Here is a 12,511-nt window from a genome sequence, read left to right as displayed (position 1 = left end):
ACTACGGGTAAACAAACATCACAACTTATCGTGATGTGCAGCAATTGGTAGGCTTTTGATCGGAAGACATTCTAGCCAAGAATTGGCAGCATCGGCAATACCTAACTTAGACAACACCTGTTGGAACTCGTCAGGTGTACAAGAATTGTACATTTGTCAAGTGGTCCAAGTTCAGCCGGTCCGTACTGTATCTCTTATTAGCTGTTTCTTTCCACTTGAGAGAGGACTCATGTTCTTGAGCCTAAGAGTGCGTGGCAAGTATGCCGCCAAGTCCGGTAGAAATGATGCAAAAGGAATGCAACGTTAACGATGACTGTTGGGCAGCGTATGTGTGTGGCTGGCACGAAGATAGGTGGTGTGGGCAAACCGGAAGGTAATATGAGCTGGCACCACTGTGAATGTGTAGCTTCATGGAAGTTTGAATCTGAGCTCCCCCCCCGCCTGATGGAAGTTTCTGCGCGTCTTCCACATCGGCAGATTTGTGTCAGTAAGCAAGTTGATACTGCACTGCTCTAGTTGCTGCCAATTGACAAACCATTGGAGATGAGATTTTTCTTTACTGTTAGTTTTTTGTTTTACTTTCTCATGGTCATGATCATGATCAGGTGTACTGTGTATTGAATTACCTGCAAGTCTCTAGCAAGTCAGCCAGAGTCAGCCATTTCTTACTTGGTTTTCGAACCCAAGATCTGTGGTAAATTGGATGTTGCATCTTAGCATGGGACCTTAGAAATAGTTCATATCCGGAGACAGTAGTGCAGGAGTTGATGGAATAGGGCCGTTCCTGAATTGTACGGTGCTCATCAACTGCATCTGTACTCAAGGATGTTTACAGTTTCGTCGGAACATCCCGCTTTTGAGGCATGTCGAGAGAGTACAGCTTACCACACCACCTACTACAACAACGGGGTCATGCGCGCCATTGAGCACGTGGCTCGTTAACATGTGTTGCATGCCGTAAAATCATTTAGCTAGGGTTTTTTTTGCAGAAGATTGGGCTTTTTGAACGTGGAGGAATTGGAAAGCCGCACGGATTTGGCCCGGCACTGCAAGTTCACGTCCACCCTCCACTTCCTGGTGAGGGGAAGGGGGAGGGGGGGGGATTTGTTGTTGCTTTGGTGAGAGATAGGCTCGGTCAGCTCACCAGAAAGTGGTGAAAATTGTGCTACGTGTATGTGTGTGTGTGTGTGCAAGATCGCGGGTGATCGAGCGCGCGCGCGCGCGCGTCTTTTGAAAATGAGGTTGGTGAAACTCTTTTCATTCTCTCGGCTCGCAGCACTCTCTCTTTCTGTTTTCTCCGCTCGCATGAAGAGCCCTCGCCACGCTGGGCTTCGCGCGCGCCACCCGCCAAGCCCATAACGGGCGAGCGAAATCGGTCAGCAGGTGATATGAGGCGCGGACTAGCGCAATAGCGCAAAACGGTTGGGAAGTCGATGAATCGCTAATATCGGGGTTAATATCCACAGCCAGCCATCGAGAGCGTCGGGCGCGGATTTGCGCGCACAATGTGTGCTTGAAGCGCCCTTTTTCCCCCGCCCTTCCATAAAGGTGGGTACCTACCTGCCTCTTTTCAAACCAGGTGTCTGCAGAATCATATATGTTTAATTCATATCATTTCCTCCGTGCCGAGATTCGGTAATTTGTGATGAGGTTGTTCCCTCACTCTCTCTTCCCTTAACAGTCGCTGATCACAAACGGGACTATCAGGAATGGGCCGAGGGCAGAGTGAGAGAGGAGGAGAGCAAGACGAGGAGAAGGGTGGGGGGGGGGGGGGGGAGGAGGAACTACCGGTCCGGTGCCGTTCGGAACTAACGCTTTCCCAAAGGTGTAATAGATTTTCTAACGTTGCTTGAGAGGTCTCTGTCCTTTTCTATGTCTTTTCCCCATTTGTCCGCTCTTTTTACTGACCGACCGGTATTTTCTTCGTGGTACTGGGCATCGTCTTTAAAATGGGAAATCGTGTACAGTGTAAAATAAGTCCAGAGAAATCTACCCATCATGGATGATAAATGTAAAAACTTCTAAATAAAAACTCCTAAGCAAATTGAAGAACGACCGATGACACGTGGAAACTTACTGCTACGTCCGACGTTACTGGACCTCCCACGCTGACAAACGCTAAGAGAGCAATAAATACATCTAGATAAAGCGACAAGATCCTAATTTGTACCTGTCTAGTCTTCTAGCCACAAAAAAAAGGCCGAATTATTAGTGTTAATAACGCTAGAAATTTCGCGATATCTTTCGCACGACAAATCCGTTCCCGTTTGCGCCGATACGGAAAGCTCTTATCCCCTTGCACGCGTGAAAACCTCGTGAGAAGCAGCTCATCGCTGCGCGGGTTTCTCGCTGCCAAGTCAATCAAACGGAATTATGCTTTCACCGATTATTTCCATCCACTTCGCAGGCGGCTTAGAACTGGGTAAGCCGCATGCACCGGCATTGTCGAGGGGTTGGATGGGTGGGGAGAAAAGATATAATAACGAAACCTGGCGAAGAAAATAGAAAATTTTCCCGTAGTGAAAACGTTCCCGAGCGATAACGATAAACAAGCAAGCGTTATTAGTTGTCATTATCTAATGACTACTTGCTTTATGGTTTTATTTTTATTTCGGTACGGTTTTTCGCGCAGATTTCTCTCGGAACGTTTTTCACCCGGTATGAACCGTTTAAACGGTTTACTGTCTTCGTGCGATTTTTTTTTCTTGCTCTTTCTGCTGTTGCTTGTCCAACCTTACCTTCCCTTTCTTCTCCGTTCGGTTATTTGATCTCTTCCAGGAAGGAGGTCTCTAGCTGACTTCTCGAAAAAGACACTTTTTAAGCACCACGTCAATTAACGTATCAAACCTGAAGCGTCCGTAAACTGGCGGAAGCTGCAGAAGATTTGATTCGGCCATTATCGAACCAATGAGACGGATGTGCGTGTGGGAGTCGAAGGTAGTGGTAGAGGTTAGAGGATGGTAGGTGAAGGTTATGTCTTGAATGGCGTTTTTTTTCTCCAAGAGAAGTCGGCACCATTAATCGGCCATTTTTTACTGTTGCTCGCAGATGAGCTGTCAGGTGGCAAATCCATGTGTCAACCGACAGAGTGCTTTGATTTTGACAAGCAGATCGAAGAGATGGCCCACGGAGAGAGTGAGAGACAGAGAAAGGGAAGATAAAACCAAAGCCTCACAGCATCCATCTTAACGCTGACGGACATTCCAGAGAAATTCCTGCTAGTGGCTGAAGCGGGAACAAGCTCCATAAATTCCAGTTTATTTATCTTTTGTTTTGGTGAACCTTGTGAAGGGATGGGCTGTCCGGATGTAGCGTGTCTAGGGGTTTGTTCCGTTTCATCTAAGGTGCTATTCTTATGGAGTTCGCTTTTTTGCTTGCTGAGGTGTTAGTATTCTGCCAAAAATCAAGATGTAGACTACACTGTTCAGATATTTCCAATTTCTCTCACGCGATAGCACACATCACGGGATAGCTTATTCTTAGCAACCTGCGGAACTTCCTTGAAGTTCCCTGTTTCGAACATTGACGCTTACACGGTAACCACTTCCCTATCGTTCCGGACGGGGCCGGCCAACGGTGTGATTGATCAATAATTAAAAATCCATTAAGCGCCCGTTTTTGGGCACAGTGTGCCCTGGAAGACTTCACTGCGAAATTCAAATACAAAAAAAAGGATGCTGGACCTGCCGTTTGCTACAACGGGGTTTACATTCCTGTGCTAGGTGCGGCGTTGAAAACCAGCTGGTGGTAAGATCGGCCGGTGCAACGATCAACATCCGAAGAAAGAATGAGAAAGAGAGAGAGAGGGAGAGGAAAACAAACTTTCTTTTTCTCATAATGCCCTTATTTCCTCGCGTGGAGTTACGTCCCTCGGTGTTTTGCCGAAACCCCATGTTGGTGTTCCCATGTTGGCTTTCTTTCGCTCCTGTACCCCTGTTTGTTTCGTTTTGTTTCGTTCGCCCCAACCGTACACTTCGGGGCGTAAGAAGACTCGGCGAATGGTTTCGATCTACTAAAAAAAAAAAAACGGTGTACAAACCCGCCACCTGGTTTTATGTAGCGAACGTCATCGAACGCCACAGCTTCACCGAGCGGTGCGAAAGCTTTCTTTCTTGGGACCTCGGTTAGTCATCGGGTGGGAAAACACTTTAGAAAATTTCACCCGATGGAAGGTTTTTCTTTCGCCGAGCAGCGCTTGATGAATGGTAATTTCTGATCAGCTACATCGTTTCTTGTAGGTACATTTTTCATTAGACCTACGTGTTCCCACGGATTCGAACGAGGTACCTACCGGTTTATGCACTTCCCTGTAAGCTAGACAACCGGCGCTGGACTTGAAAAAGTGAGGCCAGAGTGTGTCGGAAAGAATATCTAATGACTACTCTACAATATGTGCCAACAACATTAATCCAGACTAAAAAAAAAAAGCTTCCGTAGCTGTAAAGCTTTACACCTAGTAAAGCTGTTTTTTTGTCCGGGTGACCATCTTCATGCGCCTACACCTGTTAGCTCACCATTCCGCACAATGCTCAACAAGAACGCAAGGAAGCCTCGAAACTCACAAGCCGGAATGTAGAAAGCTCGGCGCAAGAATTCGCAAACTTGTGCTCACGCGCCCCGCCTGTACGCGGTGGGTCCTTCAGTGAAAGCTCCCTCCCGCTCTTTCTTTCTCTCTCTCTCTCTCTCTCTCTCTCTCTCTCTCTCTCGAACCAGTCGAGCCAAAGTCACATTCCTTCGGCGATCGGGCTGAGACTCTTCAACGCGATAGTGCGATCTGCCTCTCCAGCTTCAGGTTAGCCAATGTGGCCCTGTCTGCCATTTTGGATCGTCATATTTATCGCCGAGAGCAATTTTGGCGCACCTTGCGACGATTGTGGTACGGTTGTGGTAGCCGGTCTTCAGGATGGCTAGATTTGGAGATTTTTCTGAGGGAGCTTCTTGCTTTATCTCCACCGCACCGTTAAAGTGTGCGTGTGAGTGCTGTTTTTAGTTTGGCCGTTTGAATAATTCATCACGATGGTACGATGAGAAATTGTCTGAGTGACCGTCAGACAAATCGGGTCCGATGCCGTCAAATTAAAAGCTATATTTTAATTATTGAATAAACAACAAGGTGATATTTAGGCGTACTCGGTAGACCGTGGAGACCTCACATTAGGCTTTCACCAGCAAATAAACCCAGGAATTTTTAATGCTATTGTATTTGTTGCGTATATGCCCCATTCTGTGTCCCGGTGGATTGATCTTATTTCGGTGTTGCTTGTTGAACAGATGCCCCACCAGGCAGTCGGTCCGGCAGGGCGGTGGGTTGCGTCCAAATTACGGTCATAACACGCGATACGGGTGCATAATGAGTAGCTGCACCACCATTTTCAACTATTATCTCCAACGAAGCGTATCGGCTAGGGGATCTCTTGCTGCGGCTACTTGCTCCATTTGTCGCAAAGTAAGAGGCAGAGAGCGAAAGAGGCAGAAGATGGTAGAGGAAAGCTTTTTCACTTACAACTTAAACTCACCTGTCGCATAGCGTGCCATGCGAGCAGTAAGACAGTAGGTCAATCAGTGTTATACTCGGTTGGGAGAGGTCTCAAAATATTCGTTTCCCTTTTGAGAGATCCACGCGTTATATAGGATATGTACAGCGTCTAGAAATATACTGCCAGGCATATCCGCATGTCGGGTGCTGATAGATGTTCTGATGCGTCCTCTAAGGTTCTTGCCTAACGAAATAAAAGGAATGTGCTAAATACCAAGTATCTGTTTACGTACAGATGCTAATGCATATCTTCATCTGACAGTGCCACTTGATCTGTCAGTCTATTGTAAAGTGATTTTCTTCCCCACAAAACACACACACACTCGGAGGTTCTTAGCCGCCACTAAAGATATGTCGGGGGCTTCCCACCGGCTTCGTACACCGTTCGGGCATGTATGGTCTGAGCAGGCATGAGAAAAGGAAAGAACTGTCTAATCACCATACAAACAAATAAATCAACTCCATTTCATCGAGCCGTCGGTCCGTGCGTCAGGCGTCAGCGACTCCCGCTTGTTGTGGCCCGGGAGGGGGCCACTACTCACAGGGTGAAAGTGACCGGAACGACTCGGGTGGTGCACGAATTCCATGAAAGTGATGCGTCATTGTAGCTCCTAGCCAGTCGATCCAGTACTCCCTGTACCATGCCGAGATGCATTCGAATTCGATCGGTCCGAAGGGAGATCAACTGGGTTGATGCCTACCTGTTTTGGTGTCGTGGTCCGGTGTTTTGTCTCCTTAGAAATGCCGGCACGGTTAGCAAAGCGGAAATAATACCCTGGAGAGGAGTCAGTGAAGCGAAAGAATTTGTAATATTTTTTTTCACGGTGTTAGATTTCAATGGTTTGTTGATGTCTCAGATTCAGGCGTCAGGGTCTGGTAGTTGAAGGTTGTCTAATCATTTAATTTCTTGTTCTTTTCATGTCTTCATATTACATCGATGTCTTTTTTTTTTCGTTGTGTCCTTACAGATCAATCAAACCAAAGGTTTCGTCTAACTTCCATTGCACCGAACAGTCACATCTAACGGCTCCAACCATGTGGAGCACGGGTAGGGGTCCTAACCCGTTGTGGGCCCACCGAATTATTCTGATTGCGCTGTGCTACCTGGTAAGTATTAGCTACAAGAAGAGTTCACCATAACTCTTACTGTAAGTTAGTGTCCTTGATAGTTCTTAAACAGTAGTGTACTTACAACTATCAGTCTCAAGGCATCAGAAGACCCCTAATCAATGTATGCGCATTTAATGAGCCTCTTCCACACTACATCATCTCAAATTACCTAGAATTGTGTTAATGCGTTCGTCTGCATCCCAATCGGGCGCGAGGTGCGCGAGGTAATAGGCTTCCAATTTCTTCCAATTTCTCGCAATCTGACGCCTGGTCCAGTAACAGACCGCAGTGCTACACAATGAAGAAATAAATTAAAATTCCGACATCCCGATAATGATATGTGTGGGGCCGTTTTTTTTTTTTGTTGGTTTCGAACACCCCATTACCACTACCCAAACTCTCAACCTGTTCTTGCCAGCTAGCACACTCACTCGCTCCGCTCACTGTTTCTGAGCGTGAGCCGTCTTCTCCACATCATGTTTCGCCTTTCTCGCGTGGCTGACTCGCAGCAGGAAAGAAGGTTGCAGTAAAGCTAGAAAGCCGCTGGGTCCGCAGTAGCCGGAGCAGCATCAAGCGGATTAAAAAACAATAATAAGAGGCATATGTGAGAGAGACGGTCGAAAACGCATCTACAAAACACGACCCAACCCAATGCTGTGCGTCTGGTTGTTGAGATATTTCATTACATTTTCATTTTGTCTCGCATCAAGTAAGATGTGTGGCCGGGGTAGAAGGAGGAAGCAATCGAATCCCATTAGTAATGAAAAATGAAAGTATAATTAAAACGGCGGCCTATAATAAATTTCCATTCCCTGGCGGATGCATCCGCGTTGGCGTTTGGAGTCGGAACATCGGAAGAACACATTGGAGACATCTCGAGACAGGATGGTCCTTAGGCCTGCTGAACCACGGCCCACAAAACTTTTCGGTGCGCCTCGCAGTCGCAGGTCAGAATCAGACCGAGAAAGCAAACCATCCACACACTTGTGCGAATGACAGTAGCTCAACCTACTTTTTTTGGTTGGGCTGGGGGTTCGACGACTTGTGGAGCATTTTTTGGGAAGTGGTAGCCTCGTAATATTGGGTTGCGATTTTGAGCACTGTTTTAACGATTCGAAACATCTGTCACGAATGCGATGAACCAGTTATGCATCCCATACACTTACATTTGTCACTTACTAGTTCCTTAAGATGTGAAATTGGTGCAACTAGCTCCACCGTGCTACACCGACACAACGACCCACACGGCGACGAATACTTTGAGACAGTTTTCAAAGCAAACGCCGAACAACAGTGCATCGGAATTTATAGACCAGAGACCGGTTGGTCCTGAGCGCACTGTGTCCGGTTTTATTCTAGCTGGAGAAACTAGTTTTCACCTGGCATACATTTTAGTTGACTTGCGATGAAGAAGAAGAAAGTCGTATACTCTCCGTAGAAAGCAGCGTACGTTTGTTTGGGCTGTGGAGGAGACTCTCATTTCGATTGCTACAAATTGAGTAAAGCAATGTTGGGACCGCCATTAATCAACCGACATCTTTTATACACCCGCAATAGGTCCAACTATCTGCACCGACGAACGAAATATGGCCCGTAGAGCGTCCGGATGGTATGCCCTCGATAACGGCACTGGAGGTGATGTGTGGTAAGGATCACATGGACGTGCACCTATCATTTTCCGCACCGTTCGAAGGGATCGTAAGCTCCAAAGGTAAGTCGTTGTTTGGTGAGGAGCATGGTTTTTTTCTTCTCCCACTGCTGATGTTGCCCTTCCTGACCTAATCATTCGCGGATTTTTGCCTCACTTCTCCCTCAGGCCAGCATAGCGATCCTAGATGCATTTACGTGCCACCGTCGACGGGGAAAACTTTCTTTACCTTCCGCATCTCGTACTCGCGCTGCGGCACCAAGCCCGACCTAAATGGGCAGTTTTACGAAAACACTGTCGTCGTGCAGTACGACAAGGATCTGCTCGAAGTGTGGGACGAAGCGAAACGGTTACGGTGCGAGTGGTTCAACGATTATGAAAAAACTGCCTCCAAACCACCGATGGTGATTGCCGATCTGGACGTGATACAGCTGGACTTCCGAGGTTCGTTGGGATTGTTGGATCCTGGGTGACATGCACCGAGCGAACAAGTTGTAAAATCTCATTTCCTCTACCAACAGGTGACAACGTGGATTGTTGGATGGAGATACAGCAGGGCAAGGGTCCTTGGGCACCAGCGGTCAGTGGGATTGTGCCGCTCGGATCGACCATGACGCTGGTCGTTGCGATAAACGATTTCCGTGGTGAGTTTGATATGCGCGTGAAGAGCTGTGTCGCGTCGGACGGTGCCGGGCACGTGATAAAGCTGTCGGACGAGTACGGTTGCGTGCTGCGGCCAAAGATGATCTCTCGCTTCCTAAAGGCACGTGCCCCAGACGATAAGGCGTCCGTAATTACGTACGCGTTCTTCCACGCCTTCAAGTTCCCGGACGCGCTCAGCGTGCACATTAAGTGTAAGGTCGAAATTTGCCGACACGGTTGTCTGGACCACTGTCAGCATAGTGGCGCGCCGGTCGGTGGAACACCAGCCGTGCCCGGCGGTCCGAAGCAGCACGATCTGCTCGAGCGCAAGGATACGCTGGTTAATCAGAACAGCAACGACATATTGGCCGGTGACTCGGCGGAAGAGCTGGACTCGGGCATGGCTGGGCAGGATGTGTACTACGATGACATTATCCACACGGAGAAGCATCTCAACCAGTACAAGAAACCGATGCAGAACCAGCCACCGAAAAAGAAGGACAGCTATCTGCAGTACCACCATCACAACCGTGAACCGATGGACGACATTGAGTCACTGTTCCTGAGCGACCATTCGGCAATGTCGGCCGACATGATGAAGAAACAGTCGCCGGGAATGCCACCGGGTCCTGTTGGTGGTATGCCGGGTATGCCCGGAATGCCCGGCATGCCGGGTATGGGCATGGGTCCGGGCAAGTATCCACCGCAATCGATGCAGCAGATGGGTCAAAAGCCGATTCCCGGCCCAGGTACGCCGATGGATGACGATAAGTTCCCGCACGGGCCGCGCCAGATGGATGCAGAAAAGCGCATGGGCTTACCGGCCGTGGCTGGTCCTCGGGCACTGAATCTCGATGCGGACGATGTGCAGAACCAGAGCTACAATCAGGCTGGGGCACGGTTGCGTCAGCGGCGCTCGGTACGCGTCACCGATCGGAAGGCACGTTCGGCGGACATTGGCGTGAGCGGCATTTACGAGGTTATCTCCGAGGCAGACTTAGCATTTAACCCGGACAGCAAGCAGGAAGCGGTGACCGTGTTTCAGGGCAAGATTACGGAGGAGGTTGTGTACGGCATTTGTATGCCGGTGCCCGGCTTCAGCATTCTCTTCATACTGGTCATCTCGGCAACGATCATTTCGGCACTGATTGCCGGTTCGCTGCTGTACAGATATCAGCTGCAGAAGGAAATGATTGCTAATCGGACGCAGAGCCACAATGCGCCGATGAACTCGATCGCTACGTGGATGACGTTACGTCTGTTCCGGTCCAGGCATAATGGGCCGGTAGTTGGTGGAGCGGCTGCCGTACGCCCGATGGAATTGAACGCCAGTAACCAGTGAGCATACTCAAGCTCACACACACTCTCTCACTCACACACACACACACAGTCCTATGTCTCTCTATGATAAAAACAGTAAGATCTTGTTGAAGATTTGTGTAAGGTTTAGTTATTCCCATCTTCGCGTACCTATATACTTTCTCGCGTCGTGCGTGAGAATACTGCGCGTAGTTGTCGATCAGAATCGATCGAATCGAGCCTCATCAACCTACCTTTGTCCATGAACACACACATACACACGACTCACTCACGCATGAATACATTCCATACATACACACACACACACACACACACACACACACACACACACACCTTTCATCCTCCTTTCTCATCTTCTCGGGTTTATTGCAATATTTATTAATCAATAATTAACTGTACGAGAAGGGAGAAAAAAACCATTGATCGATTCGGTGGGGGTGTTTATTTGTTTTGTTCGATAGAGAAGCAAGATGGTGGAGAAATGCAATTAGTATATAGCGTGACAGCTGCTTCGCATCCTTTGAGAGATGAAGAAGAGAAAAGAAAAGATGGCGGCCTGTTTATTGTTATAAGATCCTGGGGTGGTAGTTAAATTTACTTTTGGTGTGCGTGTTTTCTAGTATCTCGAATGAATGTTCACCGTACTATATTTGATCTATTATATTACTACCGGTGATTATCGTTATATTTAATCAATCGATTATTACTACTGTCGGCCGTTATTTTGCTTAAAAGTTATTCCTACCGCTATTAGGTATCGTGCGGTTTCGCTCCGTCTGGGACAACCGGCGAAGCGAAACACCCGTCTTGTGACACTAACAAAGATTAAACTAAAAATCCGTTTTAGAGTTTATTTATTTAATCTAAACGCCGTAGGAAACGGAACAAAATGTAAGTAAGCCATTTTGTTTTGCGACGAAACCAAGACCTAGAGCCAAGGAGAAGGAAGCGAAGTCTGGTAAAGTGGGTGAAGATGGGAGGGGGGTACAGAGGTGTCTACCCTTGTACTCCTCATCTGTACATACTCACACCAGAAGAAAGTAGACTGAAGAACTGACATCTTGGTAGTTATAGGGACGGTTCGTTTTTTTTTGTTCGCAAGTCCAGCCGATCCATTACGCGCGATCGCGTAGCAAAAACAGTATCAGAAGTCGTGAGGTAGTAAATGTTAATTTGCGAACAATGTCAAAGCAAAGCGAAATTATGCTCAATTTAGTATTGTTTGTTTAATATATAGTAGGACACGTGACATGTTGAGCAAAAGAAAGCGAGGAAGCACGTGTAGGAAGCAGGTATTTATTTATTGGCGAATTGCTCCGCTAGTTGATACTCCCATCCGTGCAATGTGTTTATACCTGTTGACTTGATATTTGACGAAGCATGTATATCGGATATTGGATTGTATATGCTTAGAAGCTTAGTGTACTGTGTACGATTATCAACTGGTGGAACAAATAAAACACTTAACTATTTAAATATGCTTTTTTTAGGGAGTTTTTTGTGCCGTCCAGGAGAAGTATGTAGTGATAAGAAAATAGATTTTTTTCTTTTGTAAGTAATTAACACTAAATAAAAAACAATAACCTTATAACTTCTCATCCAAAACAGCTATCCATAACGTGTAGAAGATCTTTATTCCCGGTAATCTTATTGACCTCAGGATACATAACAAACACCTCTTATCCAAACTTCGAGAAGAATACGCTGAGCCACAAATTAAACGCAGAGTGGCGAGCTGTACTTCTTCAAGAGTACTAGTCCAAGAGGACTAGGCCAAGGAAGGACTCGGCCAGGGAAGACTCGGCCAGGGAGGACTCGGACAGGGAGGACTCGGCTAGAAAGGACTCGGCCAGGGAGGACTCGGCCAGGGAGGACTCGGCCAGGGAGGACTCGTCAAGGGAGGACTCGGCAAGGGAGGACTCGGCCAGGGAGGACTCGGCCAGGGAGGAATCGGCCAAGGAGGACGCGGCGAGGGAGGACTTGGCCAGGGAGGACTCGGCCAGGGAAGACTCGGTCAGGCAGGACTTGGCCAGGAAGGACTCGCTCAGGAGGACTCAACCAGGATGACTCGACCAGGAGGACACATCCGACAGGGAATCCTTCTAATGGGTCTCGTGCAACGGGAACTCTTCCTATGGGTCTCGTCCAACTGGGGTCTCGTCGAACGGGAATTCGTATTGCGGGGTTCGTTCAACGGATTGGACTGGATTCCAAAGTTCTTCTAAAAGGACTCATAAAATGTGGACTCGTCCAAC

The 12,511-nt window shown here is 47.7% G+C and overlaps 3 protein-coding genes across 3 annotated transcripts in view; 2 read left to right on the top strand and 1 right to left on the bottom strand.

Annotated features, from left to right (window-relative positions):
• Positions 1 to 12,511, bottom strand: part of LOC126563177 (synaptic vesicle glycoprotein 2B) — a 383,950-nt gene that overhangs the window by 11,132 nt on the left and 360,307 nt on the right. The window lies entirely within an intron of this gene.
• Positions 1 to 12,511, top strand: part of LOC126560710 (ras-related protein Rab-10-like) — a 254,816-nt gene that overhangs the window by 160,377 nt on the left and 81,928 nt on the right. The gene's annotated exons all lie outside the window — the stretch shown is intronic.
• On the top strand, positions 6,560 to 10,278 carry LOC126556346 (uncharacterized). The gene is made up of 4 exons (XM_050211610.1): positions 6,560 to 6,643; positions 8,204 to 8,357; positions 8,463 to 8,738; positions 8,816 to 10,278. Exons 1-4 carry the CDS (start codon positions 6,572 to 6,574, stop codon positions 10,276 to 10,278), a joined length of 1,965 nt encoding a protein of 654 aa, XP_050067567.1. The 5' UTR covers positions 6,560 to 6,571.

Source organism: Anopheles maculipalpis, chromosome X (assembly GCF_943734695.1).
Source record: "Anopheles maculipalpis chromosome X, idAnoMacuDA_375_x, whole genome shotgun sequence".
In the NCBI taxonomy this organism is placed as follows: domain Eukaryota; kingdom Metazoa; phylum Arthropoda; class Insecta; order Diptera; family Culicidae; genus Anopheles; species Anopheles maculipalpis.
This window is presented reverse-complemented; position numbering and strand designations above follow the sequence as displayed.